At 32.5% G+C, this 13,373-nt stretch overlaps 1 protein-coding gene across 1 annotated transcript; it reads right to left on the bottom strand.

The window, feature by feature from the left end:
- Positions 1-11,303: 11,303 nt before the first annotated feature.
- On the bottom strand, positions 11,304-12,539 carry LOC150024773 (uncharacterized). Its single transcript, XM_090296731.1, has 4 exons — positions 12,331-12,539; positions 12,149-12,250; positions 11,641-12,072; positions 11,304-11,552 (listed from the first exon to the last, which is right to left on the bottom strand). The coding sequence occupies exons 1-3, from the start codon at positions 12,526-12,528 to the stop codon at positions 11,656-11,658; spliced, it is 717 nt and encodes a 238-aa protein (XP_090152857.1). The 5' UTR covers positions 12,529-12,539; the 3' UTR covers positions 11,304-11,552; positions 11,641-11,655.
- Positions 12,540-13,373: the final 834 nt, after the last annotated feature.

Consider the following 13,373-nt stretch of genomic DNA (forward strand, 5'->3'; position numbering starts at 1 on the left):
TAAAGAATACATATCCCGATGTACTTTTCCGATCATCTATGTCTCCGCACCAATCGCTGTCAGAGTAACCCACCAACTTGTAATCTTCTGCTTTTGAGTAGAACAATCCGAGTGATACAGTACCTTGGATGTACCGTAGGACTCGCTTCAACGCCTTCCAATGTGAGTAAACCGGTTCCTCCATGAATCGACTTATGATGCCGACACTTAATGAAAGATCCGGCCTTGTGCATGTGAGATAACGAAGGCTTCCTACCAAACTCCGGTATCTACTTGCATCGACACGTTCTCCTCCATCGAACTTTGAGAGTTTTGCACCTGGTTCCATTGGTATTGATACTGGGTTGCAATTTTCCATCTTGTACTTCTTCAAAATCTCCTTTGCATATTTCTCCTGTGATACAAAAATACCTGTCTCTTTTTGTCTAACTTCCAAGCCAAGGAAAAACTTCATCAATCCCAAATCTGTCATCTCAAATTCCCGTCTCATTGTGCCCTTAAACTCTTCTATCATATCATTATTGTTACCCATAAAAATGAGATCATCAACATAAAGAGCAACAAATATCATGTTACCTCCATTGTTCTTTGCGTAAAGAGCATGCTCGTAAGGACATTGCTTGAACCCGTTCTCCTTGAAGTATGTATCGATATGAGTATTCCATGCCCGCGGTGCTTGCTTCAACCCGTAAAGTGCCTTCTTCAATTTTAGCACCTTCTTCTCCTCTCCGATTTTCATGTACCTAGGTGGTTGTTCGATGTAAACTTCTTCTTCAAGCACACCATTCAAGAATGCCGACTTGACATCCATTTGAAATATCGGCCATTTAAATTGAGCCGCTTGGGAAATGAGCAATCGAATTGTCTCCATTCTTACAACGGGAGCAAACACCTCATCGTAGTCAATTCCCTCCTTTTGTTTGTATCCCTTCGCAACGAGTCGCGCCTTGTACCTCTCTATCTCGCCTTGAGCATTCATCTTTTTCTTGAATATCCACTTCACACCAATGGGCTGACTTCCCTCTGGCAATTCTGTTAGCTCCCATGTGTTGTTGCGGTCAATCGCTTTAATCTCCTCATCCATGGCAGTTTGCCACTTCTTGTCTCGCACCGCCTCTTCAAAGCTGATATTTTCAGCATCTGCCAAAAGACATACTAGGTGTACCTCATTTGTCGAATCATACAAATCATGCAAACTTCGAATTTTAGGTTGTCGTGGTTCATCTTCATCATCGGTTGTTTCGGAATTTATACTTGTCGGTGATGATTCTCCAACTTCAATCATAACCTCTGAAGAATTGTTCCAATCCCACTCGCTTGCTTCATTTATTTGCACATCACGACTCACCGTCACCTTCTTGCTTATTGGATCAAGTAGCTTGTACCCTTTTGTCTTCTCATCATACCCAATAAAAACATACCTTTTGCTTTTGTCTTCGAGCTTCGTTCTTCGTTGATCTGGTACGTGTGCATAAGCCACACTACCAAACACTTTGAGATGAGAAACTGTTGGCTTTTGTCCGCTCCATGCCTCTTGTGGTGTTTGATCATCTAACTTCACATGTGGACATCGATTTTGCACATAGATGGCGCATTGCACAGCTTCCGCCCAAAATTCCTTTGGCATCTTTTTGCTCTTAAGCATTGATCGAACCATGTCGAGAATGGTCCGATTCTTCCTCTCGGCCACACCATTTTGTTGAGGAGTGTATGGTGCAGTTAGAAATCGCCTTATGCCTTGCTCCTCGCAATACTCCATGAAAGTCGTTGAAGTATACTCGCCACCTCTATCAGATCGTACAGCTTTGATCTGTTTATCAGTTGTCCTCTCCACCATCACCTTGAACTTTTTGAACACCTCAAATGCCTCGGATTTTTCTTTCAGAAAGTAAACCCAAGTTTTCTGTGAGAAATCATCAATGAAGGTAATGAAATACCTTTTACCGCTGAAGGACTCTGGAGTAATTGGTCCACATATGTCGGTATGAATCAATTCGAGAGGTTGCTTAGCCCAATATTGAGCCTTTTTTGGAAACGAGGTTCTCACATGCTTGCTGAGCACACATTCTTCACAAAATTTTCCCTCGTAGTCCATGTTGGGTAGCCCGTGCACCATATTCTTCTTCGCTAACTCTTTTAGTCCACCATGATGTAGGTGACCAAAACGGAGATGCCACAACGATGCCTTATCTTCTATGTTGACTTGCAAACATTTTTCTCGTATGCTTCTCAAATTCAGCTTGTACATCCGATTTCTTGCCATCTCAATTCGGGCAACCAAACGCCCTTGCTTGTTCTTCAAGTGTAGGAGTCGATCTTTCAAAAATATCGAGTAACCTTTCTCCGTGAGTTGCCCCATACTCAAAATGTTGGTCTTGAGGTCTGGTACGTAATAAACATCTTGGAGTGACCCAATTAAGCCATCCTTTTGTAAGTAGCAAACCGTACCTCGCCCTTTGACCTCCACCTTTGATGCATCTCCAAATGAAACATGACCATCTTCAATCTTTTGCATATCTTTGAATAGGTACTCATGACCGCACATATGGTTGCTTGCTCCAGAGTCGAGGTACCACAGAGTGTCATTGTTAATGTTGACTTCATCTTGAGCCATCAAGAGAACACCTTCATTCGTTTCGACTTCCAAGGCTAGGTTGGTTGTTTCTTCTATCTTTATATCAGCACGACAATCTTTTGCAAAATGCCCCACTTTACCACAATTGTAACATTTGTCAGAGTTACAATCCTTCGCATAGTGACCATATTTGTGACATTTGTAGCACTCGATGTTGGAATAATTCGATCGGCCGCCTCTTCCTCTACCACGTCCTCTTCCACGCCAATTTGGTTGGCTCGACTGTTCCTTCTCCTTATAGTACCCTTCATGGTTGCTGCCTTTTCCACCACGACCGTTTCCACGACTTCCACGACCACGCCCTCTATATTGAGAATTTTGATGATAGAGTACCTTTTCGTCTTTGATTGACGCCTTGGTTTGAAGTGCTTGCTCGAGTGTTTCCTCCTTCTTCTTCTTCTTTCGTTGCTCGTGTGCCTCGAGAGAACCGGCGAGCTCGTCGACTGTGAGCGTCGCAAGGTCCTTTGACTCTTCTATCGCGCACACAATACTCTCAAAATTGTCTGTTAATGTTCTCAAAATCTTCTCCACAACTCGTGCATCGGTTAGAGTTTCACCGTTTCGGTTGAGTTGATTCACCACAGCCTGTACACGCGTGATGTAGTCAGATACACTTTCTGATTCCATCATCTTCATATTCTCCAACTCGCCACGCAGAGTTTGTAGACGCACTTGCTTAACTCGGTCAGCTCCTTTGAACACCTTCTCCAATATGTCCCATGCTTCCTTTGAAGTGGACGCACCGGCAATCTTCTCAAAAATTGCCTCATCAACAGCTCTATACAACATGTACAAAGCTGCCTTATCTTTCGATCGCATCTCTTTCAATGCCTTGGTTTGAGCTGTCGTATAACCCGTGGTATTGGTTGGTTCTTCAAAACCTTCTTCGACCACCTCCCATGAATCCTAAGAACCGAGAAGAGCTTTCATTTGAATGCTCCAGTTGTCATATCTGGTCGCCTTCGTTAACCGTGGTAGCGGTATTTGACCCGTCACATTCGCCATTGGCTCTTGATACCAAATTGTAAAAAAACAGACACTCACTCACACTTAAATTCTCTCTAAAAGAAACACTCTTCTTTGTAAATCTCTCTATTGTATTTCTTTCTGTGGTGTATCTTACAATTGAGAGAGCATCCTATTTATAGGCTTTAGGAAGCTCTTCTAGAAAAGTCTTCATTATGGCCTTAAAACCCCACTAACAACACAATTAAAATCCCACTCACAACTTTTGACCTTTTACATATCCAAACTCCCATTCTACTCTTTTCTAGTAACTTCTAACTTTAAAACCCACAAATTACATTAAAGTTTATTCAACAGAAAAACCAAGAAGATGTGCAGAAAGGAAAAGAATAAGAGCTTTTGCATAAGTTGTTCAAGTATCTCTTCCCAAGCAAACCTTTGAAGATATCTTCCATTTCCATATCTGGTTTTCCCACCTCACTACCTCTTCTACTGTTGTATCTTTACCTTATGAGATCCCATAAAGTCTAGAATATACACTCTTCAGCGGTGCCTATGTAAGCCACACATCATCCTATAATTTTATTTTACTCTTCCTATTCTTCATCTTTCTTCCTTATTAAACCAATGATGTTCTTATTCTTTTTGCACACTTGTCTGATATCTTTCCACCAAATTGATTCCTTTGTTTGTTTGGTCTCCTCATCTAATTTCCTCCATAAACCATACTTAGACTCGATCACTTCCTTCTATAAGTCTTAGTTCTCCTTTCCAAGTCTCCATTTCCACTTAGCTAAAATGTCATGTTGAACCTAACAATATTCTTGATGCCCAATCCTCAAAACTCCTTAGGTTTAGTTAGATCTACCCATTTCACCCAAGCTATTTTTGTTGCATTCGAGCCCCATCCCCAAAGAAAATTTCTATGTAATTTGATTATGTCTTTGCTAACAAATTTAGGCACTCTAAGTTGAATTAATGGAGGCTAAGGTCGAAAGGGGGTTAGATTTTCGCAATAACTAGTTTATAACAAATCCGATAAAATTTTAACTTATTGTTTTTCAAAATAAAAAATTAATTTTTAGAGAAGTACATTGATTATGAAAAATAAATATGTTTTTATTACAAACAATTGATTAAATTTCTTATCACACAAATATTAAAGTACAATATAGTAAATCAGAATCACGGTTTGAAAATATTTAAATTTATTTTAAAAAATAAATTTATGAATTAATTTCACAAGATTATATTTGAAATATAACATATAGTAATAACAAAAAAAGAGATATTTCAGCTTTCTAGAAAAATACAGAATTCAAAAGATTGAAACAAAATTTTAAAGAAACCTTTGATTTAAATAAACTTGTATAACCAGTAATGAATATGAATGTATAAAAACAAAATCAATTCATAGTGTATCACACAAAATTGTTTAACACAACAATTTTGGTTATTTTAGAAAGAGAAAAAAAACAAATAGATTCGCAGAGAACAAAAACAACTGATTGATTTTAGAAACAATCGATTGATTAAACTAGCACATAAAATTATGTAGAAAAATTAAGATGCAGTGATAAAGAGCATAAAAGACACCAAGATTTTATACTAGTTCACTCACAACAAAGCTACATCCAGTCTCACCTCACACCAATGTGAAATTCACTAAATCAACACAAATCTCTTACAAGAAGATAAAAAACAGTTCTTGAACACTACAAGAACCAAACCACTCACTGCAACATCCTGTCACAACTGTGATTCCCACCAAGAAACCCTATTTTGGCCCTTACAAACACAAAATTACAAAACATTAATTAAAGGGAACGAAAACACATTGACTGTGAACAAAGAAATGCAACAGGATCTCCCAGTTCACAACAGCACAACAACACTTGAAGAATCTTTAACCTCTATCTAGACAATGAAAATTAGGCTCCAAGAACTTTTAAAGATCAATCAAAGACCCACTCTTTCAAAAACTACTCACACTTCGGTTCTCATAGATGGCAAAAGTGTATATTGTGTAAGTTCTGTAAGTAACCTTTTTCTGAAAATAAATTCACCCTTTTATAGAAGTTAAAACAAAAACGATTTTAAAACAAAAAGGGTACAATTAATAAAATCAACCAGTTAAAATTCATAACAATTTGTTGATTTTACTTAAAATCTGTAATTTGTAGGAAAACTAGTTTTTCTCAAATAAAATGTACTTAAACGGAAAACAATTCTTATCATACATATCAAAATATGATTTTCAATATATAAAACACAAAGCACATTACAAAAAAATCTAAAAACATTTTATTATTTTCAATCAATTGATTTAAAAGATAACATATTGAAAAACTGTAACTTTCCAAGAAAACAAAATTAAAACCTTTGTAATTAGTTGAAAAACTTTTTAACTAATTCGAAAACAGTTTAACCAGTTGAAAAACTTTTTGTTCTTAGATCCTTCATCATTCCTAAAGGTAAAAGAGAAATCAAGATAAAGAAAATAAACCTAAGCTACCTAGACACATAAGATAACAAATCTTCATTCATCTTCAAACACTGAAGTTGGGATCCTTGAGATGTCCAACAATCTAAACATAGGCAACAAATATTCTATGGGATATCAAAGTCACGCCCAATGCTCTAATGTTGGTATGGAGGATTTTGAAAGGTAAAATTCCAACTTGATCCAATCTCTAGAGAAGAGGAGTTCTTCTACCATCCACCTTATGCCCACTATGCAACACGGTCGGGGAATCGGTCATTCATCTCTTTGAGAAATGTATGATAGCTTTCCAGATTTGGTCAAAGATATCCAAATGGGTAGGACTTAGTATAGTGTACCATAAAGACTTAAAGCAACATTTGCTCTAGTTTGTTTTGTTTTAGTTCAATGCGAAAAGGAATCGGGTATGGAAAGGGGTGTGGATAGCGGTTATATAGAGCATATGGAATCATAGGAATGTCGTGGTCTTTAAAGAAAGGAAGGTGGATGTCATTTGGAAGCCTAGGCCTATATTAGTTTATGCTAGTTTGTAATATTTTATGGATTTTGGTACTTGTATAAGGGTCGGGACACCTTTGAAGTGTCCCTTTTAATTTATTTATTCTTTGTTGGTAAAAAATCACGATCAAACGAGTTTTAGGAATCAAATTACACGAAAATATGTAGAAATTCTTTAGCATTAAAAAGTTAAAGTGCAATAAGCTAGATCTACGAACCTTCATTACGCTTATTATCGGGGAACTCTCTTTCAAGAGCCCGAGCAATCGTGTTCAACATCATTGGATCTTGCAAGCGAGGCATTGACAAGGAAGGTTACATTTTCTCCGATGAGAAGAAGCTTCAGGCTCTGGCATGGCGTCAACGACAAGGAGAAAGAATGAGAATCATTACAAGAAAATCATTAAATAGTAACCAAATTTAGAGACAAAAATAATTAGTCACTATATTAACTAAATTATATACTAATTTAGAGACTAATTTAGAATATAAAATAGTATTAAAACCTTGGTAGCCAATGGTTAGATACCAATTTAGAAACTATTTTATAATTTTTTTTAATCAATAACAAAAACTACTTTAGATACCAATAATATTTTTAGTTATAAAATGATCTTTAATTTAATAAAATAGTAACTAATTATTTGGTATCTAAAATTAGTTTCTATTTAATGATTTTCTTGTAGTGAATGTGAGAAGACAAAGAAGGAGATCACATAGAATGAGAAAGTTGAGGGTGTGAAGGAGATCACATATAATTAAATTATTTTTCAATTTATTGATTTATTTTAATTTTTTTAGTTAAATTAATGTATTTAGATAATTTTAATATTATTTATGATTCCTCAATTCTCCAATAAAGATAATGGAGCCTAAATTTGATTTATAGATAATATAAATTAAATGTTAAAAAAATTCATTCAAAATAATATAATTTTCTAAGTAAGTACCATTATTAAAATGGATAGTGATTAATAAAACAAAAAATTAATAATTATAGTATTATTTTTATTTATAAAATTTAAATATTGAAATTCTCATTAATAAAATCAAATCTAAATTACTATAATATATCAATTGAATTCTATTATTTATATTTTTAGAATTTAAATATTTAAATAGATTTTTTATTCTCATTAATAAATAAAAATCTAGATTATTATAATATATAATTAAATTCTATTATTTATATTTTTAGAATTTAAATATTTAAATGGGTTTTTTATTCTTATTAATAAATCAAAATCTAAATTACTACAATATATAAATAAAATTACTAAAATATTAGCCTATAATTTTAAATAATTTATTTTATTAATTCTGATTAATAAGAAAAAAATATTTTTTAATATTTCTAAAAATAAATACTAACAAAATATTAAATTAGAACAAAAAAACATCTAAAATATTAAAGGAAAAATCATAAAAAACAGAAATTGAAAAAATTGAAGAAAAAAAATGAACATAATCGATTACCCACTATTTTTAGGAGTCTAATTGATTATGTCTTAAAAATTGAACCTAATCGATTATGTTAAATATCTGAATAACATAATCGATTATGTTGAATATCTGAATAACATAATCGATTATATCTATTTTAATAGACACTACATAATTGATTATTCTCCTAAAAAAAGAGGATAATTAATTATGTTGTATGTTTAATCGATTATCAATTATTTTTGAGGATATAATCGATTAACTCCTATGTGTTTTTTCATGCATAATCAATTAGGCACTGTGAAAAATCTTAAAATTATTATTTATAATTTTATTATTAATTTATAAATTAATCTGAATTATTATTATTATTTTAATATTTATATTAATAATATTTTTTTATTAAAAATATATTTATATTTTAAGGTATATAAGTATTTTTTATTAAAAATATATTTAATATTTTTTTATTATGAATATATTAAATATTTTTTTGAATATTTACAATTTACTTAGAATAAAATCAAATAAAATTAAGTAATTTAAATTATTTTCTATTAAAATTGAATTATATTATTTATATTTTTAGAATTTAAATATTTAAATGGATTTTTTATTTTCATTAATAAATAAAAATATAGATTATTATAATATATAATTGAATTCTATTATTTATACTTTTAGAATTTAAATATTTAAATATATTTTTCATTCTTATTAAGGGTAAAAATGTAAATGCCTAGAAGCCTAGACTTTCTCTTCTCCCATTGCACTTTCTCTTCATCCATGAAAAACACCAAAAAACTTCTAACTTCTCCTTTCCACACACCTTCCCTCTAATCTATCCCTTGAAACAAATGTGAATTCACTCTTACATTCGTCCGTGTGAACATTGCATTCCTCAATCCAAACACACCGTCTCATCCTAAAGTATATTCTAAATAAATTTCATATTATTTTAGAATAAATCTTTAAGATTAAAAAAAAATTAAAAATCTTCTGTTAATTAAATTAATTTCTAAAGCTATATTAATCTCCATTAAATAACTTTCGTTATTAATCTTCTGTATTGAATTATAAATAATCCGTGTTAAAACATTTTTTCTTGATATAAATTATATTAATTCCATTATATTGGTATTCCCATTGTGCTTTAGTGTTCCTGAATTAAGGAGTGTGTCTATTTTATAAATTAAGGAGCCCATGATCCAAAACACACCTAAATGTTCTGGGTTAAGGTAAAGTAAAATTTGAAGTAGAACATATATATATATATATATATTCCAAAAAAAGTTATTTAAAAGTTAATTAAATGTTATTATGAAAAGAAGAAATTACAAAGTTACAGTGTTGATATGAAAAAAAGGGACAAGTGGAGTGATAACTTTAAGTAGGATAGTTTTATGAATAAAAAATATAACAGATGATAATTGCGCAAGTAAATTGTCTCTGTGAGGTTTTTCGTATTAGAAATTAGGGTGATCAAATTTACACTTTAGTTACAAACATTGGAATACCTAAAACTCCAAATGCCAAACACAAAATTGGGATGCTTCTTTTGCTCACCACAAAATAGTTTGTTATATTTTAACTTCAATAATGTCTCCTAAATAACTACCAAAATATAATATAAATAAAATATTAAATTATGATACAAACAAATATATATATATATATATATATATATTAGTTTATTGTTATTATTACTGATATGCTTCAGTATCCGTATTTTTTTTATCATTTATATATAAATATGTTTAATATTAAAATTAAATAAACAATATCATCATTCACACATACTTATATTATCAATATAAATTTATAATTTATTTTAATAAATACAAATACATCTAAGAAGACACATAAATTTTATCAAAATATAGCTAATATAGTAGTAATATATGGTAAATTTACCAATTATTTAATTTAGATTTATTTTAATTAAATATAATTTTTTTAATCAAAATTAAATAAATTTTACAATGCAGATTGTCACCAATAAAAATAAAAACATAATATGGAATGCTAATAATAAAGTATGGAGCATTAATAACATAGTATGAAATACTAATAACATTTTTGTTATTATATAGTGTTGTTTATCCTTTTTCTATATTCATTTCTCTTTTCTATTTAAAACATCTAGTCTTCAAATTTGTGTTTGTGGTTCTAGTGTTGATATTTTATCACTTATATTTTTCATTTTGTAATATTAAAATATGGAAAAATAATAAACATAAAAAAATATTTATATAATTTTTAATACTATTTTTTGATAAGATTACAGTAAATAAAATTAAGTTAGTAAATAATAAGATAAATACATAAGGGTATTGATATATTAATTTTAAGTAAATTTCATATTTGTTAACAATATTAATTTTATCTGCAAAATAAAATTATGTGTGATATTTCTTTATCATAAAATTTAAGAAAAAAAGACAAAACACTCAAAGTATGAATTAGATCAATTTTAAATGCAAATGATAACATTTCATAAGATTGTTTTTGTCTATAAAAACAAAAATCCACATATTACAACACAATAAAAATTGAAAATTTATAACTATTAATGAAAGATGAAAAACATACTATCAATTTATTCCTAATCTTTGTTCCTTTCTCCAATTGTTTTCTCTTTTTTTCTTATTAATTTTATTATATATTTTTTTTTTTTGTAATATATCAGTTTTCCACAAAAAATCAAGATGTTGTTACAAAATTTTACATTAGTTAATTATCATCAAAACAATACACCATTGATGTTTTCAATATTTTATTAATTATGGGTAATATATATATATACTACAAGAAAAAAGCCATTTTGCGTGGGCCAAAAACGGACGCAAAAGCTAGAAAACGGACGCTTATGCGTCCGATTCGCGTCCGTTACACATCCCACGAAAAAAGCCTGGAAGAAAATGAAAATTAGCGTGGGCCAGAAAGTTGGACGCATCTTGCGTGGCCAAGCCCTCGCAAAACGGACGCAACATGCAGAAGATAGGTAGACACAAAATGGACGCATATGCGGCGGCTTTTGCGTGGGAGATCCGACGCAGAATTTTTATTTCGCTTGTGCGTCGGTCTAGCTGACGAAAATGATAAAAATATATATTTAAAAAATATCAGATTTTGCGTGGGCTTGGCCCACGCAAAAGCGGACGCATGTTTAAAAAAAACTTGCGTGGGCCTATGGCCGACGCATGTGATGAAGAAAAAAAAACATTTTATTTTGCTTTCTAACCAGATTACCTGTAAAAATTAAATACCAACCAAACCAAATCACATTGAAACAAATTACTATCATTCACAATACATCTATAAACACCCAAATCCACAAACACATCCAAAGTATGAAATCAAAATCCACAAACACATCCAAAGTAGAAAAGCAATAGAAATAGTTAAACAAAAGATATGAATATTTGAAAAAATATTACAACTAAAATTGTACATTACAAATTTAACTAGAAGTAGCAAAATGAATCTCATAGTGATGTGATAAACCTGTAAAAAAATATAAACAATATAAATAAATAAATCAAATAATTAAAATATTTAGTATATAATAAAAATATCAAATAGTTAAACTTACATTATAGGATGTACTTTAAGAAATAGGTTGATCATCCTGTTCTGGATCATACTCATGATGGAATTGTGTTGTGCTATTGGAAGTAGTTTTTTCACGTTCCATAGAGATAAGTTTATCTTTTATAACCTTCAGCTCATCCTCCAGGTGTGCATACTTCTGACTCCACATACTAAGTTCAGCACGGAGCATTTGATTTTCAGTCACTTGTCCAGATTGTGAAGTGTCGGACGCAGAGGCTTGGGTGAGAGAAGAGACTCCTTGGCGGATGTTAGCAGCCAAGTCTGCCGTACCATATACCCGACCTCTACTCTTTCCTCCGGCAACTTCCTTCCATGTTTGAAGCTTAGTTGCAGGATCAAGTTGGTGGACATCAGTGTTAGAGTCCTGAGAACTATTTGCTTGAAGGACCTTCAAGCGCTCATGATACTTTTCCTACACAGATCATTACACAATGAAAATGTTAGAAAATTAAAATATAAATATAAAACAATTTAAAAGAATAACTTACATAAGTTTCTCGAGCACGAGAATCAACCCATTCACCCTTCTTATTTGTGTGGGTGGCCATAAATAGTTCATCAGGTTCTGGAGGACGGCCATATTGACGTTCCTAATAATGTTGTACAATTAAAAGCATTATAGGTTGCAAATGTAAAATGATTTTCATGTAAGGCATTGACAAGTACTTACCAAGGTAACTGCAATATCTGAATGTGATTTTCTACCTGTGGAGTGCAGTGCTCCACCACGAGCTGAACTCCTATTGACTTTATTTTGAGTTGATTTATCTTTGAATTTTTGTGAATCCCAATAGTTTAGAAGTTCAACCCATGCTTGCTGACCTATCCAAATAGGGCGGACAGCCTTTCTCCTAGCCTTAGTCAACATATCACAAAGTCTTTTTTTGACTTTAGACTCGTAGACCTTTTTAATTTGGCATTCAGCATGGGGTGCCCAAGTGACTCTAGTCTGTTAAAAAGAAGAAAATAGTTACTTTGAGTCCACAAGAAAAACAAGAAAACAAGTGACTGTAGTTTGTCAAAAATTAAAATTACCTGAAAGTTAGTCCACCATTTTAGTTTGTCCTCCTCAGGCATGACATCATAATGATGATATGGACCTCTAAATTGAGATCGAATGCAATGTCCAATGGCCTCACTAGCAAAATGATTTGGTGTCCAACTACAAATACAAACAAATAAAATTACAAACATAGTAATATAAAGATAAAATTAAATGTACATTTAGGATGACTTACCCTCTTCCAAGAAGTCGGATGATGACCCTACCATTAGGGTCACACTGGACCTCCTCAGGGGGGAGGTTATGCTCTGAAGCAGCAGTGGCACCATGGTCAACATGGTCAGAGAGGCCTTGCACAGAGCCAGTAGTAGTCGGGACAGCTGAAGAAGATGTGGTGTGGACAATGGGATAAGGAGTAGTCTGCACAAATGTACCAGGGGTGGGCTGCACAAATGTACCAGAGGTAGGGTGGAGTGGAAAACTCTGAGTCTGGTGGAGTGGTTCAGGGACACTCTGATGGTAAGTCGGAGCAGAGGATGATGGTCGTGGTGGTACTGGAATACTAAGAGGACGAGGTGATATAGTGGGGTGTGGATAAGCATGCCGAAATTCTCCATGCCCAAAGGACGAGGGGATGGAGGAAGACGGGCTAGAAGATGGTGTCGAGGAATGGGATGAAATATATGGAGTACCAGGATCAGACGATGGTA

This window comes from Phaseolus vulgaris, chromosome 10 (genome assembly GCF_051622355.1).
Source record: "Phaseolus vulgaris cultivar YP4 chromosome 10, ASM5162235v1, whole genome shotgun sequence".
Taxonomy (NCBI): Eukaryota; Viridiplantae; Streptophyta; class Magnoliopsida; order Fabales; family Fabaceae; genus Phaseolus; species Phaseolus vulgaris.

Bases quoted from the DNA above. Each gene is read 5' to 3' on its own strand.
- LOC150024773 (XM_090296731.1), bottom strand. From the start codon at position 12,528: ATGTTGACTAAGGCTAGGAGAAAGGCTGTCCGCCCTATTTGGATAGGT. The intron at 12,251-12,330 runs GTAAGTACTTGT...CAACATTATTAG, and splicing joins CAGATATTGCAGTTACCTTG to GAACGTCAATATGGCCGTCC. The intron at 12,073-12,148 runs GTAAGTTATTCT...TGATCTGTGTAG, and splicing joins CTCGTGCTCGAGAAACTTAT to GAAAAGTATCATGAGCGCTT.